The 25,118-nt window shown below is 47.5% G+C and overlaps 4 protein-coding genes; 2 read left to right on the forward strand and 2 right to left on the reverse strand.

Annotated features, from left to right (window-relative positions):
* Positions 1-10,320: 10,320 nt before the first annotated feature.
* On the forward strand, positions 10,321-12,955 carry GSTUM_00008555001 (uncharacterized protein; the record flags this gene model as incomplete). Its single annotated transcript, XM_002840124.1, has 2 exons — positions 10,321-12,672; positions 12,728-12,955. 2 exons carry the CDS (start codon positions 10,321-10,323, stop codon positions 12,953-12,955), a joined length of 2,580 nt encoding a protein of 859 aa, XP_002840170.1.
* A 2,668-nt stretch (positions 12,956-15,623) lies between these two features.
* On the reverse strand, positions 15,624-16,819 carry GSTUM_00008556001 (uncharacterized protein). XM_002840125.2 has 3 exons: positions 16,197-16,819; positions 16,003-16,133; positions 15,624-15,932 (listed from the first exon to the last, which is right to left on the reverse strand). Exons 1-3 carry the CDS (start codon positions 16,732-16,734, stop codon positions 15,762-15,764), a joined length of 840 nt encoding a protein of 279 aa, XP_002840171.1. The 5' UTR covers positions 16,735-16,819; the 3' UTR covers positions 15,624-15,761.
* Positions 16,820-16,931: 112 nt separating this feature from the next.
* On the forward strand, positions 16,932-17,914 carry GSTUM_00008557001 (uncharacterized protein). XM_002840126.2 has 2 exons: positions 16,932-17,040; positions 17,104-17,914. The coding sequence occupies exons 1-2, from the start codon at positions 16,973-16,975 to the stop codon at positions 17,543-17,545; spliced, it is 510 nt and encodes a 169-aa protein (XP_002840172.1). The 5' UTR covers positions 16,932-16,972; the 3' UTR covers positions 17,546-17,914.
* A 2,577-nt stretch (positions 17,915-20,491) lies between these two features.
* Positions 20,492-23,131, reverse strand: GSTUM_00008558001 (uncharacterized protein; the record flags this gene model as incomplete). XM_002840127.2 has 6 exons in its annotated part: positions 20,492-22,119; positions 22,176-22,287; positions 22,379-22,569; positions 22,647-22,764; positions 22,821-22,958; positions 22,988-23,131. 6 exons carry the CDS (start codon positions 23,129-23,131, stop codon positions 20,747-20,749), a joined length of 2,076 nt encoding a protein of 691 aa, XP_002840173.1. The 3' UTR covers positions 20,492-20,746.
* Between the last annotated feature and the right edge of the window lie 1,987 nt (positions 23,132-25,118).

Here is a 25,118-nt window from a genome sequence, read left to right on the forward strand (position 1 = left end):
GACCAAACACCAGTGCCGGAAGTTATGCATTCGGTACATGGATATTGTCCGAGTACAGTACTGTACTCCTACATGGACGGCCACACCACTGCATATATCAGAGCAGGTATCACAAAATCTGCAAGTTAGGGGGAAACGCCTTGCTTCATCCTTCTTGGTTTCTCCTTGGAGAAGGTTCCTTGCTTCCCCTCCCTTTCGCAGGCGTGCCGGTAGTGTGGTGACATGGCATGGGAAGTAGATAAATATCTATTTAGGGACTCCCTCCTCCTCCTTGAACTAAGGAATCACACTGCGGATCTGCAGGCTCTGCTACGGTAGACAACTCTCCAAGGAGCACTGTAGTGATCAGAGTACCTATCGCAAAGTGCAACTTTTTCGATATTAAACTTTGTTCTAGAAGCGGTAGAAACTTTTTGGAAAAAAAGTAAAATGCGATGACATTATGACGTGAGAAAAATTTGATGGTAGGTGCACTGACTGGCTGGATAGTTTCTGCACTGCGGGTGTGAATTGCACTACGATATGGTTGACCTGCACTAACTTATTTGCCGAGTCTTAACTTATATCTGTGGCCAACGACGGACTATCAGGGGAAGGGAGGAAGGTGTACATTACAGTACTAGTATGTTAGGGCGCCAGCGGAGGGTATCTTATGGTCGGGAGAGCTTGTTTTACTGATGAGTATGGGAGAGAGGAAGGTTTTTGTGCAATCGGGCTATAGTATTCTACTGTTAGAAATATACAGTAAGTTAGGTAAGAATCAATATCAAAATCGAAGAAAATAGTTAGCTTACGGTTAGTTGTGTCACAAATCCAGAAATCACTTGCCATATATTCTTCCCTGAAGACAACTCAATAACCGGTCAAGGCTCGAGTGGGTCAAACACTCGGTACAAACTTACCGTACGATGAGGGCTCACTCATTCACTCACTGACGACAATCGAACGAACGCATCCCGGCTGCGCGACGGTGATGAAACGAAGAAAGAAGAAGAAGAAAAAAAACAGCCAGAGCTGGCATCGCCGCCAAATTAAAATTGGGAATACCGGTGTGTAGACAGAACAAACGTACGAAGCGCTCAGGATTAGGCTTGCGCTTGATCCATGCCCCCTCCCCGACTCCCCTTTCCGAATATATTGAGGACCATCGGGGATATAGGTGCAAAAAATATAGTAGCGCATCCCTCTGATGACGCTACCATCAATGCAACAGCTTGTGTCGGCGCACAGAAGCCCAGCAGGTTCAAGAGCCTCTTCCTTGGTGAGTCCTTGGGTCGGTGACGGAGGTAAGGGGGGCCGGGGGGGGGGTTGTCTCGGTCCAAGAGATCTTTTCAGGGACTCTACCCCGGACTTCCATACAAGTAAGGAGCGAGGATACAAAAGGCTCGTTTTCAGTTACCTGTTGATCTCGCTCGGATCTTCCGGCCCGAGGCCCCAGATGTCTATGGTACGAGCAAGAATTTTAGCGCCCAAAGTGGGAGGTGTCGTTTTTTAAAGAACCGTTTTTGTACCACACACAGTTAGGGAGATCTCAAATCTTGCAACTAATAGCCTATTTGTGCCGCTGGTCGGGGAGTTCAAGCTAAAGGCATTTATCCTCCTGGATTTTTTTTCTCTTTTATCCTCTTATTTGCATTACTGACTGCGAGAGTAGGCGATGGGGGCGCACAGCACAATAATATTGTGATGGGTGCAAATGCCCCCTTTTGATATCTCCAGTCCCTCCAGTTTGCGCGCGGCGCGCATCCGGTACACTAAGGCGCAGCTCGTATTGGCCCCCGCGAGCACTGACCACGCCTTAAGCTTTTAGGAGGTGGATTAGAGAGAGTGTGTGTGGTGGGTAGGAAGTTGGAAGCGGCATTTGAGGTCCAGTTTCAACGATTTAGAGAAAAACTCAACTCGCTCACACCCCAGGGGTCACGCCGGTTGTGATACCTACCCATCTACTTTGTGCGACTGACGGGAGAAAGCTCTTACGTATGACGCTTGTCCCTAAGCCAAGTACGAGTACTGTAGCACCCGAAGATAAGGACTGAAGAAATATATAGGATATCTGTGCGTTTCTGAGACCCAATGCGGAGTACAAATACCCCCCCCCCTTGTTTTCGATTACCATACGAGTACTAGTAACCTGGGGCGAGTGGTACTGTATGGCAGGGATCTCTGCCGGGTCAATTTTCCGTGTCCTACAGAGTCGGGGAACTGGAGGCTCCGGCTGGCTACTTGTACCAAAGGCGCCTTCGGGGTTTTCTAGGCCACCCAGCGCGATTTGCGAATAGCACTCACGTGAGCTATTAGCAGCTGGCTAATTAACCTTAGTATAATATTGGGGATTGCAGTCACCTTTGGTTTTTCGCCGACAGACAGTAGATTTCTAATCAAGGATTTTACTGAAAGAGCTCTGGAGAAAGGTCCGGTGTATATGTCAGCTCCTTGCGCCATAATTGCAGCTTCTTCTGAAGTGATCACCACTTATCACCCATGTCAACTGAGCAGGAGGCCTCCGCTACGAGTACCGATAACTACTAACCTCGAGAAGTAACCTACGAAGTGCACTCCCCAGAATTTGGAATCACACTTACCTCGTGACGTGCTATCCATTATCGGTATCATAGATCCGGTAGTATCCAATAGAAGTGACAAATGGCAAAGTCCTCACTTACCCATCATCCATCCCTCCATCGCCCATTTCAACCAACCAAGCTTGCGCGCGGGATATCCCCCAGAGGGAGGTGAAGAGTGGGATACGCTGGGTGAACGATCGGATGAATGAATGAGCATCACGGAGTCACGCCCTTTTTTTTTTTCCACCGGAGATCCCAAGCACCACTCAACACTTTATCGGGGAGAACTTTCAGAACATTGCTAAAGTCCCAATCGCTATTTCAATTACAGTAACTTGTATTATTTATACTCATTTGTTCATTTATTGACATCACCCGGCCATGGCTTTGCTGCGCTCTGCGTTATGCTCGATGTTACTCAAGCGTGGGATAGGTAGTAGCAGGAGGGAGTGGGGGGGGGGCGTAGACCGCGTTACCGGACCGGTAGACCAAGGGCGAATTTCGAAAAGAAAGGAGGAAGGAGAGGGGATATGACAATCAGTGCGGTCGGTATCCAGTCTGGACTACATCGTAATTCTCGAATAACACTTTCTCGGCAGAGGCGTTTTTTTTTTCCATAAAGTGCAGAAGTTACTTTGGTGTTTCTTTTATTTATTTATTTTTCGCACATTGACGCGAGCGTTCGCGGTTCGCTTGCAACATGTAGAGAAGTGTAGGAATAAGGAACTTAGGTGAGCGCGGCTAGGAGGAGAGCGGATCCTGGATCCGATTATCTAGAGGTTGATATAATAGAAACGGTGGTAAGGGGTGAAAAAAAGAAAGGAAAAAGCAACCCCCCAGAGTAAGGGATTGATAGATGGATAGTAGGAGTATAAAAGTGCCGCGAAGCCTTCGGCATAGATCAAAATGAAGTTATCGCTCTCGCTCTAGATTATCAATAGTTAGACCGGAAGGCGAGTACGGTAGGTACTATGACGGTCAAGTGGTCCGTACCGTATTCTAGATAGTCAGGTGTCCCAGTTCTGTGACAAAAGTGCACTACTTCGGACAATTTTGCGGACCCATTAGGAATTCGATCTGGGAATACCCGAACCGCTCATTTACCTCCTACCTCCTACCTGGGAATGAGGCTTTCTTCCCGATCGTTTCCGTATTTCTCGCCGGGGTCGTATTTCACATGTTCATGTGAAATCACTCGGTTATTGAGTCCTCGTGAGGAAACCGGCCGAGAATGGGGGTTCGTTGAAAGGAGGAGGCGGGAACCCCCCCCCCCCCTGATAGTCCATCCCGGAAATAAAGATTTGTCTTAACAGTTTGTGGGTGGCTTGTGATGTCGGGTGAGACTTGGGGCATAAATGGTGTAGTGGGTTCTTCAGCACCGGGTAGTGCTAGATTCCGCCGAAGGGCATCTTAGACTTGAAAGGAACGAGCTTCGACGGGGGTAACTAAGGGCACGATGTCAAGAACTCACTAGATAGGCAACGCGAGAACCCGTGAGGGTGTTCGATTCGGATTCGCACAAGTTGACGCCCACGCTGCTTTGTGAATGGCTGGTGTGCGTTCAGGGCTGTAGGGGATCCACATGGGTTAGATTGTATCATGACTCCGAAAAATAAGATTGAATAGTTCCACCGAGTGCCTAAGAGCACCTACCTCTCTCCTCGCAATCTTTGATACCTGCTATCCGTAGAAGCACAACTCCTCACTCCTCGACCCAAAGATTATATCGTTCTTCCAAAGCTGACCCGCTTTCGCTTTCTATCCCAACCACCGAGACCCCCAGTTTCTCACGAAGCAATGGCTCAAGCCGGGCCCTGGCCTACTACTATGATAGAAAGAGAGCTGAACGTCTAGTCACTACTAGGACTCAATAAACCCCCACAGGCAGATATTCAAATGTGGGGTTCAAGGTAGGGGGCGGTGAACACTTATGGTAAAAACATCTCACAATCCCATTTAAACATATTGGGGAACTACGCAAAGGCAAAATAGTCCCAGAGTTTGATAGAGTGTTGATTGGCTGATACCAGCTCGGCCCTTACCGCTAGTGGAACTTTTCTTTCTTTCGACCTGAAGTTCTACAGTGGCTAAGCGGTGCGGGGGTGGATTTGTGGAATCGAGGAGGTTCCGGCGGCTGGTTGGAGTGATTGAGAGTGAGTGCAGGAATTTACGGAAAGCGTAACTGCCACTAGAGAAATATCGGCTGTTAGATATTCTCTTTGAGCGGAGTGGATCGAATGGATGGATGAACATGGCACGAGAGGTGGTTGAGCGGTTAAACCAAAGTTAGTAGGGATTTCCGGAGAGGGAATCCTTATAAGGCCTATTTGGTCAACCGAGGGAATAGGTGTTTTGTGGTTGCGAGGTTGCGGTTCAGCATCTCTCTGATTTGGGGTTTCGACTGGATGGTGGGACCTCTTTACTAGCGGGGGACGGAGTGAGGATGATTTCATTTTTTCATTGGACTTTCTGTGATTACAGTGTACGTATCCGGGGAAAATAGCCGACTTGAAGTGCTGGTGTCGCTATATAGTGGGAAATGTATTTTGATATGACTCTAAACTAAAGCTATTGTTGGTAATCCAATATTTCATTTGTTGATTTTTATTATAAATTTTCAGGCAAATGCCCCTAGGGGCGTGAGCATCAGTATGCAAAACAAGTGTTCTAGAGGTAGGAATATTACTGAACGACTGCTGGTTCATAAATTATCATACCCACTTTGGCTCTCCCCTATTATAGGGCAAAGAATGGCCATGCGTAATTCAGGTCTAAGGGGACTACCCTTATACTAATCTATCTATGATATGTGCGTCTTAAACCGACCTATTTGGCTTTCGATAGCTCTCTCTAATCAATTATATAGGTATGATAGCAATTCACCGACCCTTACTCCGGTAAACCAATACTTTTCCAAGAAAATTTGAAAGGAGAAAACCAGACTAAGCTACTGGCAGCACCCGCCAGACTAAAGAGCAGGAGACTGTGCCCTGAACCAGATGAACACAGGTCATAAAGATTACTTGCAGCAATCTTTTTTTATACATTGATAAATATAGGGATACCTAATAGCCTACTACTCTCTATTTGTACCGACTATCCGTGGCCCTTTCGCAATTCTGTCTCAAACAGGGCGACGGGCTATGGCTCTGTGGTGTGAATGGACAAAGGAGTGTCATGATATGTGTAATTCTGTGCAATTTCTTGGCTGCAGGTTGGTTACAAACTGAATTTTGTCTTTAGCATAGCGATATTATCGAAGCCAAGTAGTGCATTGTGGGATCTTTATTCCCATATTCCTTACCCCATCTCTTGACTGCTATCATAGCTGTTGCTCTGAGATACTCGAGTAACATTACGGAAGGCTGCATCTCTATTATGTGCTAGCGGTTGCCTTGCAGGGCACTATTCCCTGCTCTAATCCAACTAGAGGGAAAATTTCCCCAAAGGTAACCGGGGAAATGCAAGGACCCCCTGCAAACCATACCACCTGGGCTGGAAGGCATACTATATTTTCCCTCGAAACAAAAGAATCCACTTTCCAGCTGGATAAATTGGTCCCTATTGTACTCGAGTACTGTAGTGTTGCGCATGCCCGCTGACCCAGTGGTTGAGGCATCAAGGACCAGTTACCCCTACGAAAGACATAGTTCAATCCCTCTCATTGGCAATTATTTCCGAATGATTCACCATGTAACACACAAAATCCAGGAAGTCATGCCCCACGGGAACCGGGAGACAGAAAACCAAACCTTGATTAGCAATCCTGCGGGGCGGCAGGATCCGGCTCTTGACAATATAGTACACCCAATGGTGAGGTTTAGGATCGGTGGGATGGGAGGGGTGACACAAGCATGGATGGGAATAAACAAAAGCGAAGGAAAAAGTAATAAGAATGAGATAATAATTAGCAAGTATTTTGTTTTTTTCTCTTTTACCCCACTATTTCTGTACAACAACAGACAACTGCTGATTCTGCATTCTATAGACAATCCAGTACTAAAATAGTAGAAATTGCCTGTGCGGGTTGTCATTTAAGTTACAATTGCAAAACCACTTATCACACTCTATCAACCTGCTTGAAGAGGTCGAGTACGGATAACAACTAATAAAAGGTGTGATATATAGTACTATAATCGTTGTATCAAGACACAAGAATCTTCAAGAACTTAATTAAGTTAAGGTTTTTCGCTCTACTTGATCGCGGGGGGGGGGGGGAAGCAATTGGGGGCGGTTCCTTTCCAATTACAACCTTTTGGCAGCTCGTTCAAATGGATGCATGACACTATGAGGCATTGGGCAGAAGACGGAGACACCTGTCTGGGTTATGTAGTAATGCATTATCACAGGAAATCACTCGTGCCACCCCCTAATCCCAAATGTTGAGAAATAATCCCCCGACCCAACGCACGATACTGGGAGGGAGGGATGTGGAAGTTGGTATTCCACGTAATTGCTTGAGTCATCAAGATGGGGTATATATACACAATTCATGTCTCTCAGCTAGGTAGCGAACTCAATCAACAATCTTCCGCTGCAAGAAAAACCTTCAATTCCGAGATGGTTATGAGCACGGTAAGAAACTTTAGTTTCTAAACAAAAAGAGAAAAATATATTTTATTTTCACATTTCTCTTTTCTTAGAAAGCACTGACTTGTCTTCTCTACTGCTCTTACACTCTACTACCAATCAAAGCCATGCCTTTGGCCTTCGGCGCTCTCAACAATCTCGTGAGAGGAAATTACTGGTGTAAGTACGGTGGGACAGCTAAGATCAACCACCTCAACTTACTATGTAAACCAATGGTCATATTTTCTCTTTAGTGTTATGGTTCATAGTCTAATGTCTCCATTGTGGGCGCAAAAGAGCAGACAACTCTACGCCAGTGTTGGCAGATAGCCAGACCTCTCAATGTGGGAGATAGATAGGGAAGAGATAGAACTATAGGATTCGCTCGGAATATGGGCTCTATATAGGGAGGGTAGGGGAGGTGTGGTCAACAACTCAGTTCTCTCCTTCCACCACACTTTGTCATCCTCATCTAAACCAAACTGACTGTAAATATAGGTGTATAAATAAACAAAACCGGGGCATCCTTTCATGGATCACCACACCTACCTCTGTATCTCCACGCACGCCCCCGTTCCTCTGCGCACCCCCGTGATGACAGAGGAAAGATATGTCTGGAGAATTCCCCCCCAGAGATCACAAAGGCTCTGGAACAGCCCATCACGTTCCTAAACGATCCACCGACCCCGCAACTTCCAGAATCAACCGCAACCTTCCATCATCTATCCACAACCTCTAACAAGCCCGGCCTGTGGATAGCCTGCGGATACACAATCCGGCCATACTAGGTCAAAGTGAGACTGACCTAAGCTTTGCAGGCCCGGCTTTGCCAAGGCCTGGAGGCGTCATCGGTGCCTGACGGCGCAAGTAGGTTTTCGGTATATGCCATGTGGTTAGTAAATATCTTGTGGATGATTAACAGATATCTGAAGGTGCCTGTGAATCTCTTGATATTGAGAGTAGTGCAAATGCTGGGCAATTTCCTATCACTTTATATATTCCTAAAGTATTGGTAAATTGCTCGCACACCAATAACTATTATTTTATTATCAAGCGATTTTCTTCCACATCTTCAGTACCATTACGAACCGCGGAGGAGACCCAAGCTGGATCCATGATATTCTTACCCGCAATTCTGGGGGCCATATATGTATTTCAAAATCTAAATTGAGTGCTTACACCTGTCACCCCTGCGTATCCGGTATTGGATGATTGGTTTAGTTTGTTGTTTTTTCCTAGTTGACTATCCGGCGCAGGGTATTGGGTTTAGAGGTCGGTTCTTACCATACCAATGTCCTGTTCGGAGTGATTGTGGATTTTTTCGGAGGACTGATGGGTTGTCCGGGATGATAGTGGATTGTTCGTTTGCTTTCTCGGGGATTCTACCGAATTTCTGTCATTGCCGGAATACTTTCCACGCATTCCGTTCATTCGAGACTGTTTGTAGAACCCCTTTTGGTTTCCGGAGGTGTTAGTGTTTTGGAGATATATATATATCCCCCGGTATGCCTTCAACTAGCATCTTTATGGATAGTCTAACTCATCATTCCCTCATTTTCAGTTCTGCTTGGCCCATACTGATCTCACTCGCAGTGCTTCCCCACTAGCCCCGTGTTGTGTCCAGTATGATACCCGAAAATCCAAGGCGCGGTCTCGGCCGTCAAGACCTATTTCCGGAGACTACGAAAACGATTAGATGTGGGGCCCCTACCCATATTAGCCACTCGTCTGTTCAAACTATCGACCAAGTACCGGTGAACGGCCTAAATTTTCGACCGCATCGGTAACAGACTTCCTCTTCTCCAAATCCTATTCCCTAAATTCTAGGAACAAAGTAATCGACATGAAATTGCTGGGGAGTTGATGGCGGGTCTATACTGGTAGAATGACTAGTGCTCCATGCCACCAATCGCAGGTTGCAACAACCAGCTATTCGAGCGTACAGGTACAGTATGTTCGAACACAAGTGAGAGTGAATAAAACTACCAACTCCCCCTTACCGCAAGAGGCGCTGTCGGGGGTGCCGCCGTCCCCCTAACACAATGGACAAAGGACAAAGATCAATTGCCCTAGTGTAATGATCTATCATATTATGCCCCTAAATGAGTCCTCCGGAAGCAATTGTCTAGCGAGACTATATCCAGTGCCTGCAGCTGTCCCTCCCTAGTCCACATAGTTGACTGAACATCTGGGGTATTGGGGTCTCGCTGAAATCGAGTTTCTTTCAGAGGCATTTTTGAGCCAGCCTCAGCGTGTGAGGTGAGGCCCCCAGTGCCTGAGCGGGTATGGTACTATACGCTGTGGAGTACATGTGATCTTGAGGCCAACCCATACCAAAGAATATTGTCTGGAACTTTGGCGTACCGCTGACCCATAGTGCCGTTATATTGTGTAAGCGGCAAGGGAGTTGGCGAAAACATGGGCAAAAATAAACTTCCGATTACCAGAGAGGACTTGAGGTAGACGTAGAACCCAGGAGTGTTCTTCACCGAGCAGGAGGCAAGCGAAGCTACAGCAGGTCTCTAGAGAGGAAGGTTGAAAAGGTTCACATCGAATTCTGCGATCTGCTAAAGGTAATCAAAAGGTTAAAGTAGAATCTGAGCTCGGCTTGGAGAGGATCTGTCACGATATTAGTGGGTTTTTAGGTTGTTTTACCGGGGGTTGAGTAACACTGTTAATTCAAGTGCATGAAAACCTACAAGTACGAAAAGATAAATAAGGATTAAGTTTATTAATCTTACGACCGCGCATCATTGTGCGTTTGCTCTTGCCATGATATATCAGCTTTTCATCCACTGCCAGCGGCAATCTATATGATGAGGGTAGTAAGGTATTGGGACTACTACTGTAGTTGTCTTCGAGTCATCAATTTTCTTGGGAAGTGAGGAGTAAGTAAGGTAAATTAGGTATCATACTTCTGAGAGCTTTCTAAGGCTTAATTCAGTGCTCGAGTCGAGAAAAAAGTATCATGTGATCTCTTGTGTGAGGTCAGACAAACAAACCTTTATCAGTTGCTATGGTAACGGGTCTTGTTTGGAATAACAACCGCAGACCTCGCCCGCGTCTTCTCTTCTCCCCTAATCTAACAACCCCTCCATACCACTCATCATTGTTGCGAGCAATCCCTTACTTCGTGATATAACCGCACCTTGATATATTCCCCTGTTTCTCTTCTTTTTAGATCACCATGGCTGAGCCTCAACCTCGAAAATACCTTACTCGTGCAAGAGCAAAAGCAGAAGCCAATCCCACCGAGAGCAAACCAAGAAAGGCTCAGAGAACGTCTGAGAAGCGGAAGGCTCTCACGGAGGCTGCCAGCTCAAATGAATTCGAGCCACCGATTAGGGCTACAAGGGCCTCCAAGAGGACTGTTAAGACGCAGGATCCAGCTCCCCAACCAGCTCGTGGAGTGAAAGCCGCTCCGAAACGCAAGTCTGAGAAAACCGCTTCTATCACTACGAAGAAATCCACTTCAGCTACGGCCAAAGTGTCGAAAAAGGTGGCGTTTGTAGCTAGCCCTCAGAAATTTCTCGAGAACAAAGAGAATCTCATTCCCGTGCAGAAAGACAGCCATCTCGATACCGACGAACTCATGTCTTCATCAATGGGCGCACTATCAGTTAAGCCTATTCGAGTACCGGCCACCAAACTCCGGTTGCCAACCGTTACCCCCTCCACAGTTATCCTTGATCCGATACCCGCCCTATCTCCATCCAAGGCTCGACGAGCCCCTCTCTTGGGTCTAAAACTTCCGGACGACGGATCGGAAGATGAGCTGTCAAGTCCGCATTATCCAAAGCTAACAGCTAAGCCCAAACGAGTTGGTGGGACCGCAACCAAACCCGTTGGCATAGATTCAAACGAGAATAAGCCCCTTGATATCTCTGCTTTGATCTCTTCCCCGGCAAGGAGACCACCTGCATCGCCATCCCGACCTACAAAGGCCCACCTCTCAACGAAGGCATTGGAGCCATCGGGATTGCCTAGCTCGGCCTTGGCATCACCGGCTAGACGCCCTGTTCCTCGATCGATTCCTGGTTTCAGAGCTAGTCCGATCAAAGGTAGCTTCAAACTTGAGCCTCTCACAACCCTTAGTGCGATTGACCACCAGCCGCCGTCAAAGCTCGGGGCACAAAACCTCCCGAAAAGAGTCAAAGTTTCAAACTACGTGAAAGTAGATGGCGATCAGGATGAACTGGGAATGGACATCGAGACGAACCTATTGAGTCGCAAGGCCCCGCGCGCCGTCAGAATCAAATTGCTTGACCCCAAAGATCCTGAACAGGCAATGACGTTCCAGTGTGAGGATTCCTCTACCCTTTTTGACGAGATCATGTCGCCGGCAAAGAAGGAGCCTAGGCCCTTAGAAGCCAAGTCCTTAGACAAGATGTTTGAGGAAATTGAGTCGGAGAGGAGGGCAGTGTTTTCAATGACAACGACGAAGACTTCTACAACTCCCCCTACACCTCCACGAGGATTTGATTTTGAGAACTTGTTTGAGTCGAGCAATATATCTCCTACCCCTCTTCACAAAACCTCTCACACCAAGCTACAGAGAGTGCCAGAACCAGAAATCGATTTTGAGGGGGATATTACAATGGAAAATTCGGAGGATAACACGGAGACTATCCTTAAAAAGGAGCTGTCGCTCACCCCTTCGCGAGCGCCACAATGTAATAGGAAGCGCAGAGGCTTGAGTCAGGATGGTAGTTACGGGTTCTTCAATCTTGAGGATGATAAAGATGAGCTTCTCGGTGGTAATACTGGAACACCTTTCCCCCTTGACGGATCTTCCTGCTCTCCTATCTCGAAGGGCATCCCCCCGGTAGATTTGACGATGCGGCCCGAGCCCGAGAGGAGGACCTTATTCCCTGATGCTCAACCATCACAGAGCAGCGAAGTAGGCCATGATCTTGACTGGAACATCTTTGGCATTCCTATCGATCCTGAACTCCTCTTGACGCAAGAAGAATTCCTCGGAATCGTCGAAAGTCATGTTCGCAAGACCACGATCCCAGTCAACCTTCCCCCAGAAGACAGTGAAGCCGAGGGCTCAGATATGGAAATCGAAGACCAAGAAAACTTCCACCCTGCTCCCTACTCCCCAAACATCCAGCGGGATCCATCTCCCACGGTCCGCAACTCGCTACCAGCAACATCAAACCACTTCGCCCGCCGTAACAGCGGCATGGTGAGCCAGATGGGCGTTCTCGCTGGCGCAGTCGTATTCGTGGATGTATACACTGCCGACGGTGCCGATGCATCAGGACCGTACGTACATGCTCTCCGTGGTCTTGGGGCGCGAGTTCTAAAGGCATGGAATTGGAATCCAGACGGTGGGAACAAGGACAAGATCGGAATCACACATGTAGTCTTTAAAGAAGGCAGCCCTCGCACTCTTCAGAAGGTGAAGGACAGCAAAGGTGTTGTCATATGTGTCGGCGTCGGCTGGGTTATACAATGCCAGAGCGAACAGGAGTGGATGGACGAAAGTCAATTTGCCGTCGACTTAGATATAATTCCGCGAGGTGGACACAGGGTTTGTCCTACCATTTTCGCTAGATATTGTTACCATAAACGCTAATTTATCACAGCGCCGTAAGTCCATGGAGCCGAAAGCCCTCGCAGCGCTCTCCGAGCCGAAGACTCCACAAGCTCCGAAGAAGGACGCATTCTCGCTCTTATCGCGTGTTCCCGCGCAGACTGAACCAAAGAATCCGTTCTTGGCAAAGAACTTGCTCATCGCGCGGAGAAAGAGTATGCAATTCTTGCCCAAGATCGGAAGCCCGCTTTCCAGGAAGCCGTTGTCTGTGGAGTACTAGGCGCGTTCTACAAACTAATAGGGGCTGGTGGTGGTGGTGGTGGTGGTGTTTAAAGAGAGAGTTGGGTGGGGACGTGCTTGCTTCTCTTGAATGAAGCCTTGCAATGAGTATTATGGTCTCTTACTACTTTGGGAGAAAGCGGTATTTGCTCCGGAAGGCTTATTATCATACGCTTTGTAGTAAATATGTTGGCCTTTGAGGCCACTAATGGGGTTTTTGTATGGTAGTTTTTCTTTCTTTTTTTCCCCCTGTCCCACCCATTTCCTCCCCGTGGCGATTGGCGATTTTTTCATTTGTGATATGAGCGCGGATGTTCTGGGACGTATATTCTTTCCAGAAACTACTTTTTTCATGTTTACCTGGAGTATGTCGCTTATTATGTATGCGTTAGAGATGTTGTTCGGATTCCTTTCTCTACCTGGTAGACTTATCAACCAATTATGCAGTACGCCGATGAGCTCGTTATTTCCAATAATCTATTCGAATTTGGATTAGGGCCGATTGCTATTGGCTGGGTCTCACGAGCGATGGTTATTGATTGAAAGTACAGCACAGTGTATTGATTTGTGGTGCTAGTAAAAGACAAGAGTTCTAGAATAGTCACTTCACACCGCAGGCAATAATATATACCTTGAGTTAGCTACGCTTCCACTTGGGAATATCCATGGATTTGGCAAATTTGAAGTGACCTCCCCAGAGCCATTGCCATCAACCCATGACACCCAGCTTTAGAGTCGGGCACAATGCCCCGAACGGAATTACCAGAAGTCAGGAATACTCCAGCACTCCTACCGGTATGTCATGCAGTTATCAATGGATTGGTGCCTTCCCGAATCCGGTCTTACTCTTAGCAAAAACTAACCTTTTTCATCACCGATATTCTGGTTGCGATTACCCCGCCGCACATGAAAGGACTGTGGTTAGCTGTCAGTGAGCAGTCTCTATATTTCCCCCTCCCCTGAGGGCGTACCATACCCACATTTACAATGCATTCAATGTTCAACAACACAATACCGCTAGCCTTAACTCCAGGCGACAAAAAGCCCAATTACACCAGTCAGCAAGATAAGCATTTGCTCCCATTTCAACATCATAATTTTTCGATATCATTTGGTCGACACCCACCAGCGTAGTGGTTAAGATATCTGGAACCCATGAGTTTCCTATAAGTCCGTAGGTTACCTGGAAGTGACACTACAACAGGCAACGTCGGAGGTCGAGAGTTCGAAGTGGGTGGCCGGTGATAAACCTATAGTTAAGACAAATTGAGAGCGGTGTGTGGAGAGAGGTAGAAATGACGGAAGATTTGTTTCTAGTGTTTGGGACAAGCCTAGACGGACAATTGGCTTGTCTTGCACGACCAACAGGGCCGAACAGGCCAAAAGACGACACCCAAGGCTCAATGCTTTACGAGTGTCATGTATAATCACTCGCAACGGGTAAAGAATTTCGGTGCCGACCCGCTTTGCCAAAGAGTAGGTTTTCTTTTTCCTTCTATTACCCCCGCTCCTATTGGACCACCGGCAGTGGTTTTCCGGCCACTTGTTGTACAGCCATTAGGCAAAAAGTCTTTAGTGAATCGGGTTTTCTCTTGGAATCCTTCCTTGGCGGGTCCATGCTTCACACATATCATAAATTGTGCAATACGGCCCTCTCCGCCTACAAAACCTCGACCTCTGATATGATAGAGTACGGTTCCGTTTCAACAAGGCTTTTCGCCCAGTCAGTGTATCTCCCTATTTTTTATCTTTATTTTTTTTCAACGCTATGTTCAGATATCGTGCGCCCCCTCATCCTTTATGGCGAAATAAAATTGCAAACCCAATATCCCAAAACCCCCCCCCCTTCCTTCCCTCACGCTTCAGTAGTGGCCTACCACAGCACGTTAGCTTCCGTAACCCCCGGCAGTACTCGCCATGATACCTATGATACGCCTCTGGGTGGGGCTAGCACTCATGTTTGCACCATATATCCGCTAGGGCTCGGGGGGAGCTCAAGCCAGACTTGAGGAAATAATTTTAAAACAAAATCTCGAGCAAGCCAAGCTCGTGCCAAAAGCTTAAGGCCCTGTTTGGTACGCCAGGATTTGGCTGGGATTTAGACTTAACATCCGGACTTGAAAACCAAAGTCCGGAAACTTGAAAGCACGGACCTTGGAAACCGACCATACCAAACACGACAGGATTATGGTTCAGATTTTGATCAATTGGTAGTGGTTTGTGTATCAGGTGCAAATCTCTCGAGATAAGAGCAATGGGGAGCCAGTGGCTGAGCAGGAGTAATAACATCATAAACAAAAAAATAGGACTGTTGGTCCTTAGGGTTGGATTTCTGTGACTTAGTTGTTCTGAGAAAATCCTGATCCAAACTCCTAGTCTAATCCTGGTATATGTTACCAAACACAACTGGACTTAAAGTCCGGACTTATGGCATAATCCGGAATTTTAAGTCTAATTCTGGCGTACCAAACAGGGCGTAACTCACCCCCCTTTCTTAGCGCAAAGGCGCCAGCCATAGTCCTTCTGGCAGTTATGAGAGAACTCTACATGAATCTACACAATTCCAGACAATCTCGGAATTTCTAAGAGATATAGGAATAGGTCGAACATGCTTTCACAGCAAACAACACTCTCGGCTCACGACAGCATCTACCAAGAGTGATATACCATGATCACCACTGACGCCCACAATGTCTATTCCCAGGAACCTATACAAAGAAAAACCCCGACTAATCCTCAGAAACCCATACAATTGCATTCGCGAGAAAAAGAAAGAAAGGGGAAGGGGAAGGGGAAAAAAAAGTAATTTAGAACCCCGCCCTTCGCGCCTCCGCGTTATCTAGTCCTCGCTTCTCGGTGTTGGCGATTATCTCTGGTCCCTTGACCTTCTTGAGCTTTTCTTCAAACTTTTCGAATTCACGGACGGCTACTTCCTCTTCTGGGTCCATTATTTGCTGGACCGATTGGACTTCCTCGATCTATTGTTTGGTGGGTCAGCAAGGGAGGGAGGGTAGAAATAGGAGGGTGAGCGTGCGCGGGGGGGGGTACATAGTGCATAAGCATAGATTCAATTCCGTTCTTCAGTGTTACCGTCGAAGAGTCGCATGTTCTGCAGGCGCCTCTGAGTTTCAACTTAACAACGCCGTTCTCGAAGCCGCGGTATTCGATGTCTCCACCATCTGCTCATATATAAATTAGCACCAGTCCACTCATGCCCAAAGGAGATGCAAAAGAACACCCACCTTCTTGAATAGCCGGCCGAATCCTCGTCTCCAACAACTCCTTGATCATCCCAACCACCTCCGAATCTCCCTCCTCCCTCTGAGTATCGCTGCTCTCCATAGTGCCCTCAAGTATAACCGGCTCCCCGCTATTCAACGCCTCAGTGATAAGGCTATAAACCTCCGCCTTCAGAAAAGCCCACTGGGTCTCCTCATCCTTGGTAATGGTGATAAAGTCCGGGCCATAGAACACACTACGAACTCCATCGACGGCAAACAGCTTCCGAGCAAGCGGGGAGTTGTGGGTCTCGCGGCCGTCAATGTACTCCTGTGACTGGCAACCCTCCGGTAGGACCGGGAGGCCAGGAATGAATTTTAGCGCGGATGGGTTGGGCGTCGACTCGGTTTGGATGAAGAGTGTGCGCTTGGGGTTTCGGAGGATATGGGATGTGCGTGGGACGGTGGGGCGGTAGAGAGCGTGAAATTGGCGCACGGGCAAGAGGACAAAGTGAGGTCGGGGTCGGAGGAATAGTCTTGTGAGAAGCATTCGCGAAGACATGGCCGTTTGTCTATCTATTTATTTGTTTCAGAGGTGGTAAGCGGTGGTTGTGGTGAACCTGGTTTTTCTGGGGCGAAGAAGTGGGAGAGGTTTGTGAAGGCAAGTCTCCCAAAGTTCTTGCTTGAAGGGTTTGATAAGTTATGATATGACGAAATTTGTAAGCGGTGGCAACAAGCAGCCCAAGCAACTTCGACCACCAACAAACACTACAATGTCATGAACTCTTCAACCACGCAACATGGCGGTATGCGGAATCTGTCGAGAGGCCGAATCGAAATATAAATGCCCTTCTTGTAAAGTTCCATAGTATGTTCCCCTACCCAATCCCTCCCTTCTTCTCCGCACCTGGCCACATACTAACATGTATAGCTGCTCTCTCGCATGCTACAAGCCGCACAAAGCTGAACATGAAGCAAATCCCTTGCCGCCACCGCCGCCAGAACCCCCCGCCGCTACCACTATCATTCCCGAAATAAGGCCCGAAGACAAAAGCCCCTTTTCCCCACTCTTAACAACACCCCTAACTCCCACGCTCCGAAAGCACCTCCTCTCAATCCACGCCGCAACCAAGAAGCCCATACACAACCCTAACTCAAGCTACCGTGGTCGCGGTGGTGGCAGGGGCAGAGGTGGAGGTAGAGGTGGACACGAAACCCGCGAGCGAGAATGGACTGAAGAGCAGGAAACTAAAGCTGCTATTGAAAAGCTCCGGATGCTCCGGGAGGAGGGTAATGAAGAGATTGAGGAATTCGTGCAGATGGTAGTCGGTTTGGTAGAGAAGGATCAGGGTGACACTCTTCAAAAGAGGTGAATCTGGGTGCGCGTGTTGGCTAGTTTGAAGGGGGGTCTGATGTGCTATGGATTTTTTTTTCCTTCATTTTTTTCTGCCGGGCGGTGCGGATACCGCACCATCTCGTGTGGTCCATTCCCCCCTTCCTTCCAGACCCCCGCCCGAGCCCGAGGGAGAGCCCGTAATTGTGGTTTATCGCAGTAGTTTTTTTTTGAGAGGCAGGGGACCGCTTGGCTCGCTATCAAGTATTGGTGGTGTAATACTAGGTGAACTGCTGTGGGCTCCTGAGCAGCGAGCATTCATGTGTCCCCTTCCCTTCACCTCCATGTCATGCATAATGCTTGCGATTAGCTCCAACAAAAGCACCATATTCTTATGGGTGATATCAAATCACACTGCCTCATATATTCCACAAGATACCAATAGTATCTAAACAATGTCTCAAATCTCTGTTAAGGCAGTGCGACAGGGTTCCTACAGTATTCATTTTGGAAACTACCTGCCACATACCAGTATGGAGTATGGAGGTACAAGTACTAGTATCGCACTCACTGGCTGTAAAAAGCAAGAATGGCCGAAATAATCCTATCCGATAGGCAAGATCTCATGAGATATTGTTAAGATTCCAGGGGGGGGTCGCAATTTCTCCAGCCCCCCGCGAGGGCCGGTGCTAGACTGGGAATCTCTCGGGTGCTTGTTGTGCAATGCCTTCTACCGGTATTGTCATCTTAGATAAGGGTGTGGTGTATCTTGGGAATGGAGCGTTGCATGGGATTACGTTCTTGACGGTGTATGTAAATTTAGAGCCATCACAGAAGGCTTGTGGGTGGCACTTTCCAGATGTGCTACGGGATAGGCGGAGGTGTGAAGTTGGCCTACCTCTTGGACGTACAATACTGCCGCAGGGGCGCGTATGCCGGCTCGATGGTCCCCCCGTAGCTGCCTGCGATAAAAACTATTGGATTGTGTCTGTCGATTTGCACATTATATCCCAACAGGCGGACAAAGGTACTAACTTATGCATGTATGTGAGCTTAACCCATGTTACTCCGCTAGCAAACTCATGGTTTGACTCGATCAGTGCCAAAGCGTTCGATGTTTCCCAGCGAGTGGAGGGGAATCACCGGTGAGCATAAGAAACTTAAGACCGCGAAGGGAAAACGGCATAACAAGGCGATTGAAGTTCGGAATTGGAGGTTTTTCTTTGCAGCGGAAAATCGTTGATTTAAGTTCTCTACCTAGCTAAGAGAGACATGAATGGTGTCCATATACCCAATCTCGTGGAATGTCAACCTCCGCATCCACTCTCATATTCGCATTAGTGAGCAGGAAGCTCGCTTCCCGGGTTCATAACCTGTTGTAATTCTTAATTGAAGTTGTACTTCTTACTTTATTGATACTCTACCGGTGGGCTATCGGGCCCTACTTATGCTACGGGAGAGCATGCTGCAACTACCTATAACATATACCTTGTGTGAGAGAAAAAGAAAAACAAGAACAAAAATACAAGGTAGCCGAGCTGTAAAGAGAAAGGAAACACGAGCGAGATAATCAAACTATTATAGTACCACGATAGAGTTTCCAAGAAAACTCTGTGGTAGTCAACCGCGTAATGAGCTCAATCGCATAATGAACCCATATCAAAATATTCTGTCATAGTCAATGACAAAACCGATGCATATTTGGAAGTCATATTACAACAATTGATAGGGCTAATTAAACGAGTGATTTCTTGTGAAAAAGGATTTCTTGTCTCTCTGGAGTGGTTGGGTTCCTGTTGATACTTACCAATACTATGTACGGTTCTGCGATATTGGGCTTTTAGTTGTCTGAGGTTAAAGGCAATGGTGTTTATGTTCTTGAATGCTGGATGCATTATGGGGGTAGTCTAGATGCATCGTCGTAGTGAAGGAAGAGAGATTATGAACATTGATCACTGATAACTAACGGCAAAACTCCTTCGTGCGTAAAGGAACAAGCAAAGCCGGAATATCAGGAGCGAAAAGGGTAGGTCCGGTTGTAAACAAGCAAGGAAAGATTTGGAGGGGCTTCTGAATCCCAGAAGCGCTGCGGGGGGTGATCAAGTATCATACTCGTACAGTGAAAATTATAATAGTTTAGAATCTCGTTGGGATGTCCCCCCCCTAGTAAGGTCTGTTGAATCATATTTTCTTTTAGCTTGTCCCAACTCAGAGCGGAAGAGAACCTTTCTGCTGCGTTTTCTCCCCTTGGCTAAAGGGGGAATTCTCGACATCCGGCGTCATTCTCAATTATTCCACAGTGCTCTATCCACACATTGGTAAGTGCACAGCATAGTACACAAAAGAGCACTACGGAACGGTATTCCTGACTTGCGATAGTCTCGCGGAGGGCATTGCCTCTGACTCTTGGGTCAGGGCGTCACGAGCGTGCCTCCCGCACCGGGAGTTTAACCATTTCCTCTCGATCACAAAATCCTACTCGAACAGATTTACCTTGATACAGAGAATCAAAGACCTCAGCGCATCAGGTGGTGCTGCGCTCAACTCCTTCATATTGGCGGGAAAAAAATCAACTCCCCCCGGCCCATCTCCGAATTTCCTCCTTCCAATACCAGACCATCCCCATTCCATCCGATCACCCGCACCACTTCAATTACCCGAATCCATTTATACCCCAACTATCTACAATCTCCAGCCTTAGGTTAAAAACAACAGACGCTTAATAAAAGTTAGAAAAGGAAGCAAAGTGAAGGAAGGAAGCGAAACAGAAACAAGAACGGCTCTAGCCCTATGATATCGGTTATTTCGAAGGGACCAGCAAGCCAAAGGGGATGAGAATTAAAGACATTTACTCGTATAAGCTTAAGTGAGGGATAAAAGGAAGAGAGGAAAGATAAAATGTACTTTCAAAAAAGACCCGGCTTTTTCCCCCTAGAAAAAAGGCATCGTACCCACCAGCCGAGCTAAGAACGGAGAGCTCAAAATACAAGAAATAAATAGGAACCGCCACTCTTATGCTTCGGCAACCAGCCGGTCAGCTACCATTTCGCACCGTAAAAGAAACAAAACAAATCCGCCATAATTGCCAAATATGAGTCACACACGCAGCTAACTGAGAAAACTATGCCTTTTCGCCGAAAACAATGGCACAGTCTTCTACTACATGGACTTGATCCTGTCACGACCCTGTCTCCCCTGCTGCTGCTGCTGCTGTTGGCTTGTATCCGAGCCATCGGTTCTGTTATTCCTGGCGAAAACTGGCTGAGTTTCTGGGTTCCTCCCACGCACCCATTGTCCCCTGGGCTGCACCGTTCTGCTGCTGCTGGGCCATTATACTCTGTCTGAAGGGGTTTGTCACACTCGTACCTGTTGCGTTGACAGGCACTGTCAATCCAGTTCCAGCACTCGACACACTCCTTGCAAAGGGATTAGTCCCTGTGGGCATTGAGCGCACTGTGGGTTGCGCCGATATTGGCATTGCCTGAGGGTATGCAGATGTAGATTGCGTTGAAATAGGATATGCGGAGGGAGGAGATGTCGGAGACAAATTAGTGGGTGATGCTTGTCTCGCAAACGGATTTGTAGATTTAGGCTGTGCGGACACGGGTGGTGATGTTGCGTAGAGAGATGGAGCTGTTGAGACAGACCCGGTCATCATCATTGATTGCCGAAATGGATTGGTATCTGTCGCACCAGTGGACAAACTAACGGCAGGAGAAAGAGACTGCTGCTGCTGCTGGGGTTGATGCTGGGGCTGCTGATAGTTAGGTTGTTGGATGGGTTGGTTGAATCGTTGCGGGACCGTAGACATTAAGGGGGCAGTTACAGAATTTTGATCTGATGGAGTATAGCCTCCAAACCCTGCTCCGGTAAAGCTTGTCTGTATCTGTTGAGGTGTTTGTTGTATGGCCGGCAGGTTGTTCGTTTGAATAATTGGGGGGAGGGGTTGTTGCTGGGCAACTTGGTTGTAGGGGTTCTGCGCTTGGTAACCAGTTGCAAACGTGGGCCCTGTTTGTGTAGGGAACTGTTGCGGAGGTGCCACAAAAGGTTGTTGGGGCGCAGACTGCTGCTGCATTTGAGCACCAAACGCAGAGTCTACCTGGGCTTGTTGAGCAAATTGATTCTGAGGTTGAGGCATCTGTATTTGTTGCCCATTAGTGGGTTGATTGCTAAACATGTGAGTCTGCTCCGACTCAATTGACTCAAAGAAATCGATGAGATCTGGGGCGACAGGCTTCGGCTGGGCTTGCTCGGGCACTGGGTTGGCAGGAGTGGGACTCGGGAAGCGTTGCGCTGCTGAGGTTTTGGGTTGTTGCCCTGGTGGTGGCGATTTTGGCTTTGCAGCGGGAACAGGCTTCCCACTCTTCTTCGCTTCTTGCTGAGCGAGATACTGTCGCCTATTGACATCAAAATCTGGATCATGAAGATATTCTTCCAATGAAGATGTGAGACTGGTTGGTGCGTGCTTCAAGTTGGGGATCTGAAGGCGGGTCGCCGTTTCTACTCCCCGGGCTTGCTGCAGATATTCGACGACGTCAGCCGTTTGCTTGGTGAACGTCTTGTAGATCTCTAAGGCTCTTTCGGCGTCGTAACGTGACATCTCGAAATAGTGTTCTGATAACGTATTAGTTAAGGAAATGTCTGGGGGAGGGTCTGAAAGGAAAGCCCACCAAGAACATTGATGACACCTTCATTCACGACATGGAACAGAACTAAAAGGTCCATAACCAACAATCGGAAGGCCAGAAGAGAAATTTCGTTATCGACATCATCATCGAGGAACTATACGGGATTGTCTTGTCAGCCCACCAAACACCGCCGGGAGAGGCATGTAACCCAGCAAAAATACAGCATAGAAAGGTAATAATCCTACCGTACACTTCAATAGTGCCCTGATTTGGGTCTGGACACACTCGACCTCTCTCAAAAGCCCCTTCTCAATGCTCAACTTCCTAAGTCTTCCCTCACCACTGCGAACATAGTCCGTCCTCACATCTCCATAAGTTCTGGCCCTCTCCAACAAGTACTGTGAGTAGTGACGGATGTTTCGCCCTTGCTCCTGGGCTACAATGTGCAAAATAGTTAGAATCTTCAGTATTCAATATTGCAAAGACCGTATATCGATTGGGACAAATTCTCACCATCCGAGTAATGACTGACGGTTATTAATCGGGGGTGCTTGCGAAGGTAACGGAGAGTTACTTCTCGCTCCCCTTCGCGTATCATTAGATGAACGATGATGAGCGACTTGAAAACAATCTGTGTAGATAGTAGGTTAGCCCAAGGATGCGATCCGGTGGGCACAAGAGACTAACCGTCCACGTTTGGTCTTTAACTCTGTTATTGAGCGCTCGAAAGACCTCTGCAATTCCGGCTTCTCCTGCATGAGTCGCGATAAGGATGTGTTCAACATATTTCGATTTTGGAGCTGCAAGCTTGACTTTGGTGGCACCCTATTTACTCCAGTCAGAAGCAGTCCTACATTATTTAAATTTTGCCCACTATCCACTCCGGTCTGATTCCACCAGCGCTCTCCTCGAGCCACTATAAACCAAACAACGCCAGACGCAACAATTGAACGGAGCTTAACACATGCCTTCACCGATTTCTCAAAAGAAGCCGCCATGGAGCCGCTTCCGTTAGCCTCGACGTCCTTACGTCGACGTCCCAAAAAATTTATCCTCCCCACTTTGATATTGTCGAGCGGGAGACTCGCAACGTAGCAGAGACTTCTTGCCGGAGGATCCGCCTTTTCTCTTTAAAGTATTGCTACCCTTTGTTCTCGCTTCGGTTCTTCCTAGAACGTCGATGTACTCCTATTATCAAAATAACGTGGTTGTTATTTTTTTTTGTTTTCTCCCTATCCTTCCGGATGGACGGTCGGTTGGAGAGGTTGTGTTTCAGGTGTAAACTCGGGAAGGTTCTGGAGCTCACTCGGTGGACCAGGAAGGAAAAGGAATGGAGGAACGGGAAGAAGCTAGTAATGATCTGCCAACGGTGGATGATGGATTCAATTACACAGGCAACGAGTATGTGGAATAAAGCTTGATCCGTTCGTTGTTATTGTTTCCCTCACTTTTAGGCAGTTAGTGAGGAGTAGACTGATGTGGTAGATCCCAGTTCGCGGAAAACCAGCTCTCCTGAGGCTCTTTCGACAGGCTTGACAATAGTAAGGGAAAAGTCTTCTGTGGGGGTGCTTCACGGCCGATGAAATATTCGTGCTTTTGATGGAGTATGGACCCACCCGGGTATCCGTGAGGGTTAGGTTGGGGTTGGGGGGAGTATATGTGTAGGTATGGAGGATTGCTACGGCAGGGAGGGGTTTTTTTCTTTTTCCGCAGGGGGAAAGACCTTCAACTAGATGAATCTTGCCTTTTTTCCCCTTCTCGTCCCGGCTAGAGGGTAGCAGATAGCATATGCGAAGGCCGCGAGATTGGGGTAGCAGGATCAATTAAAACGTTGAGAGATTGATAGGAGGGGGTGCAGGAGCAAGGTAAATACAAGATTCAGGGTGAGAAAGAAAGCGGAGCAAAGCGAAGTCCAGATGGGGGAACGAAGGGCCCGCCACCAGTTGGGGGGGTGATGATGATGAGTTTTTGAGGCGTTTACTGCTTGCGATGATTTGATTGATTTGATTGATTATCGATTGAAGATTCATTGACAGATTCCGAGTCGTCCACCCTCCTTATGCTGGTTGCGACTTGCACTGCTGTCAATTGTGGCTGGTGAGTGGAGAGGGGAATCTTTGAGTGGAGAAACAAATACAGAAATGGAAGAGGGAGCAATGATACTGTGGCTGTGCACAGTTCTGATGGGGATTTTTGGGACGAGCTTCACCACTTTAATTGGAGAGAATTATCCAACAGATGACCAGCGAATAGAAGCCAACTATCGTAGAGAATATCTAACTTATGTGAAGATAAAGTAGACAAAAGTGTCTCGCGCGGGATGAACCATAGATTTGTTCAATCTCGATATGATTTGCTGGGGTCTGAGACGAAAAGTATATCTTCCATCTCACCTCCCCTTAATTCTGTGCGAGTGCAAGTTTTTTCTCTCGCAATCGATATACTGAGCCAAAGGATTTCTCGCCTAGGACTCCACCTGTTCTGCGAGAATAAGATCCCAGCTGTCCTAATGAGCCTGTGGGAAAGGGAGCCATTCACGCTATAGAGGCAGTATAATAGAAATAAAATAAAAAAACAGCGAGTAGAGATGGTGAAAGGAAATAGATAATCCAATTTTGCTTCCACCTTCGTTCTCGTTCGCTGGTTGCCATAGTGGATATCCACAATATTTGAACAAGAAAAAAACCCAAAATCGAAATTTATCCTTCCATGTTTCAAGATCAGAGATGCCTGTAGCGTCCGATTGTTTAACAAGGTAAGGTGTGCTCGAACGCCTATATCATGGTTTCCCCATGGTCATCTCAACCAACCCTTGAGCCAGCCTGTGAGAGTAGGCGGAGAGCGCGATTGGAACAAACCAGGAGCAACCGATCATAGACTGCACGCTAAGCTTTCATCATCTAAAGAAGCGATAATTATTAGCAACGGATCGCATTTATAGAATCGTGGAAGTTTGTACTCACTTGATAAAACTTGGAAGGATGG

The sequence above is a fragment of the Tuber melanosporum genome (assembly GCF_000151645.1).
Source record: "Tuber melanosporum whole genome shotgun sequence assembly, scaffold_48, strain Mel28".
NCBI lineage: Eukaryota > Fungi > Ascomycota > Pezizomycetes > Pezizales > Tuberaceae > Tuber > Tuber melanosporum.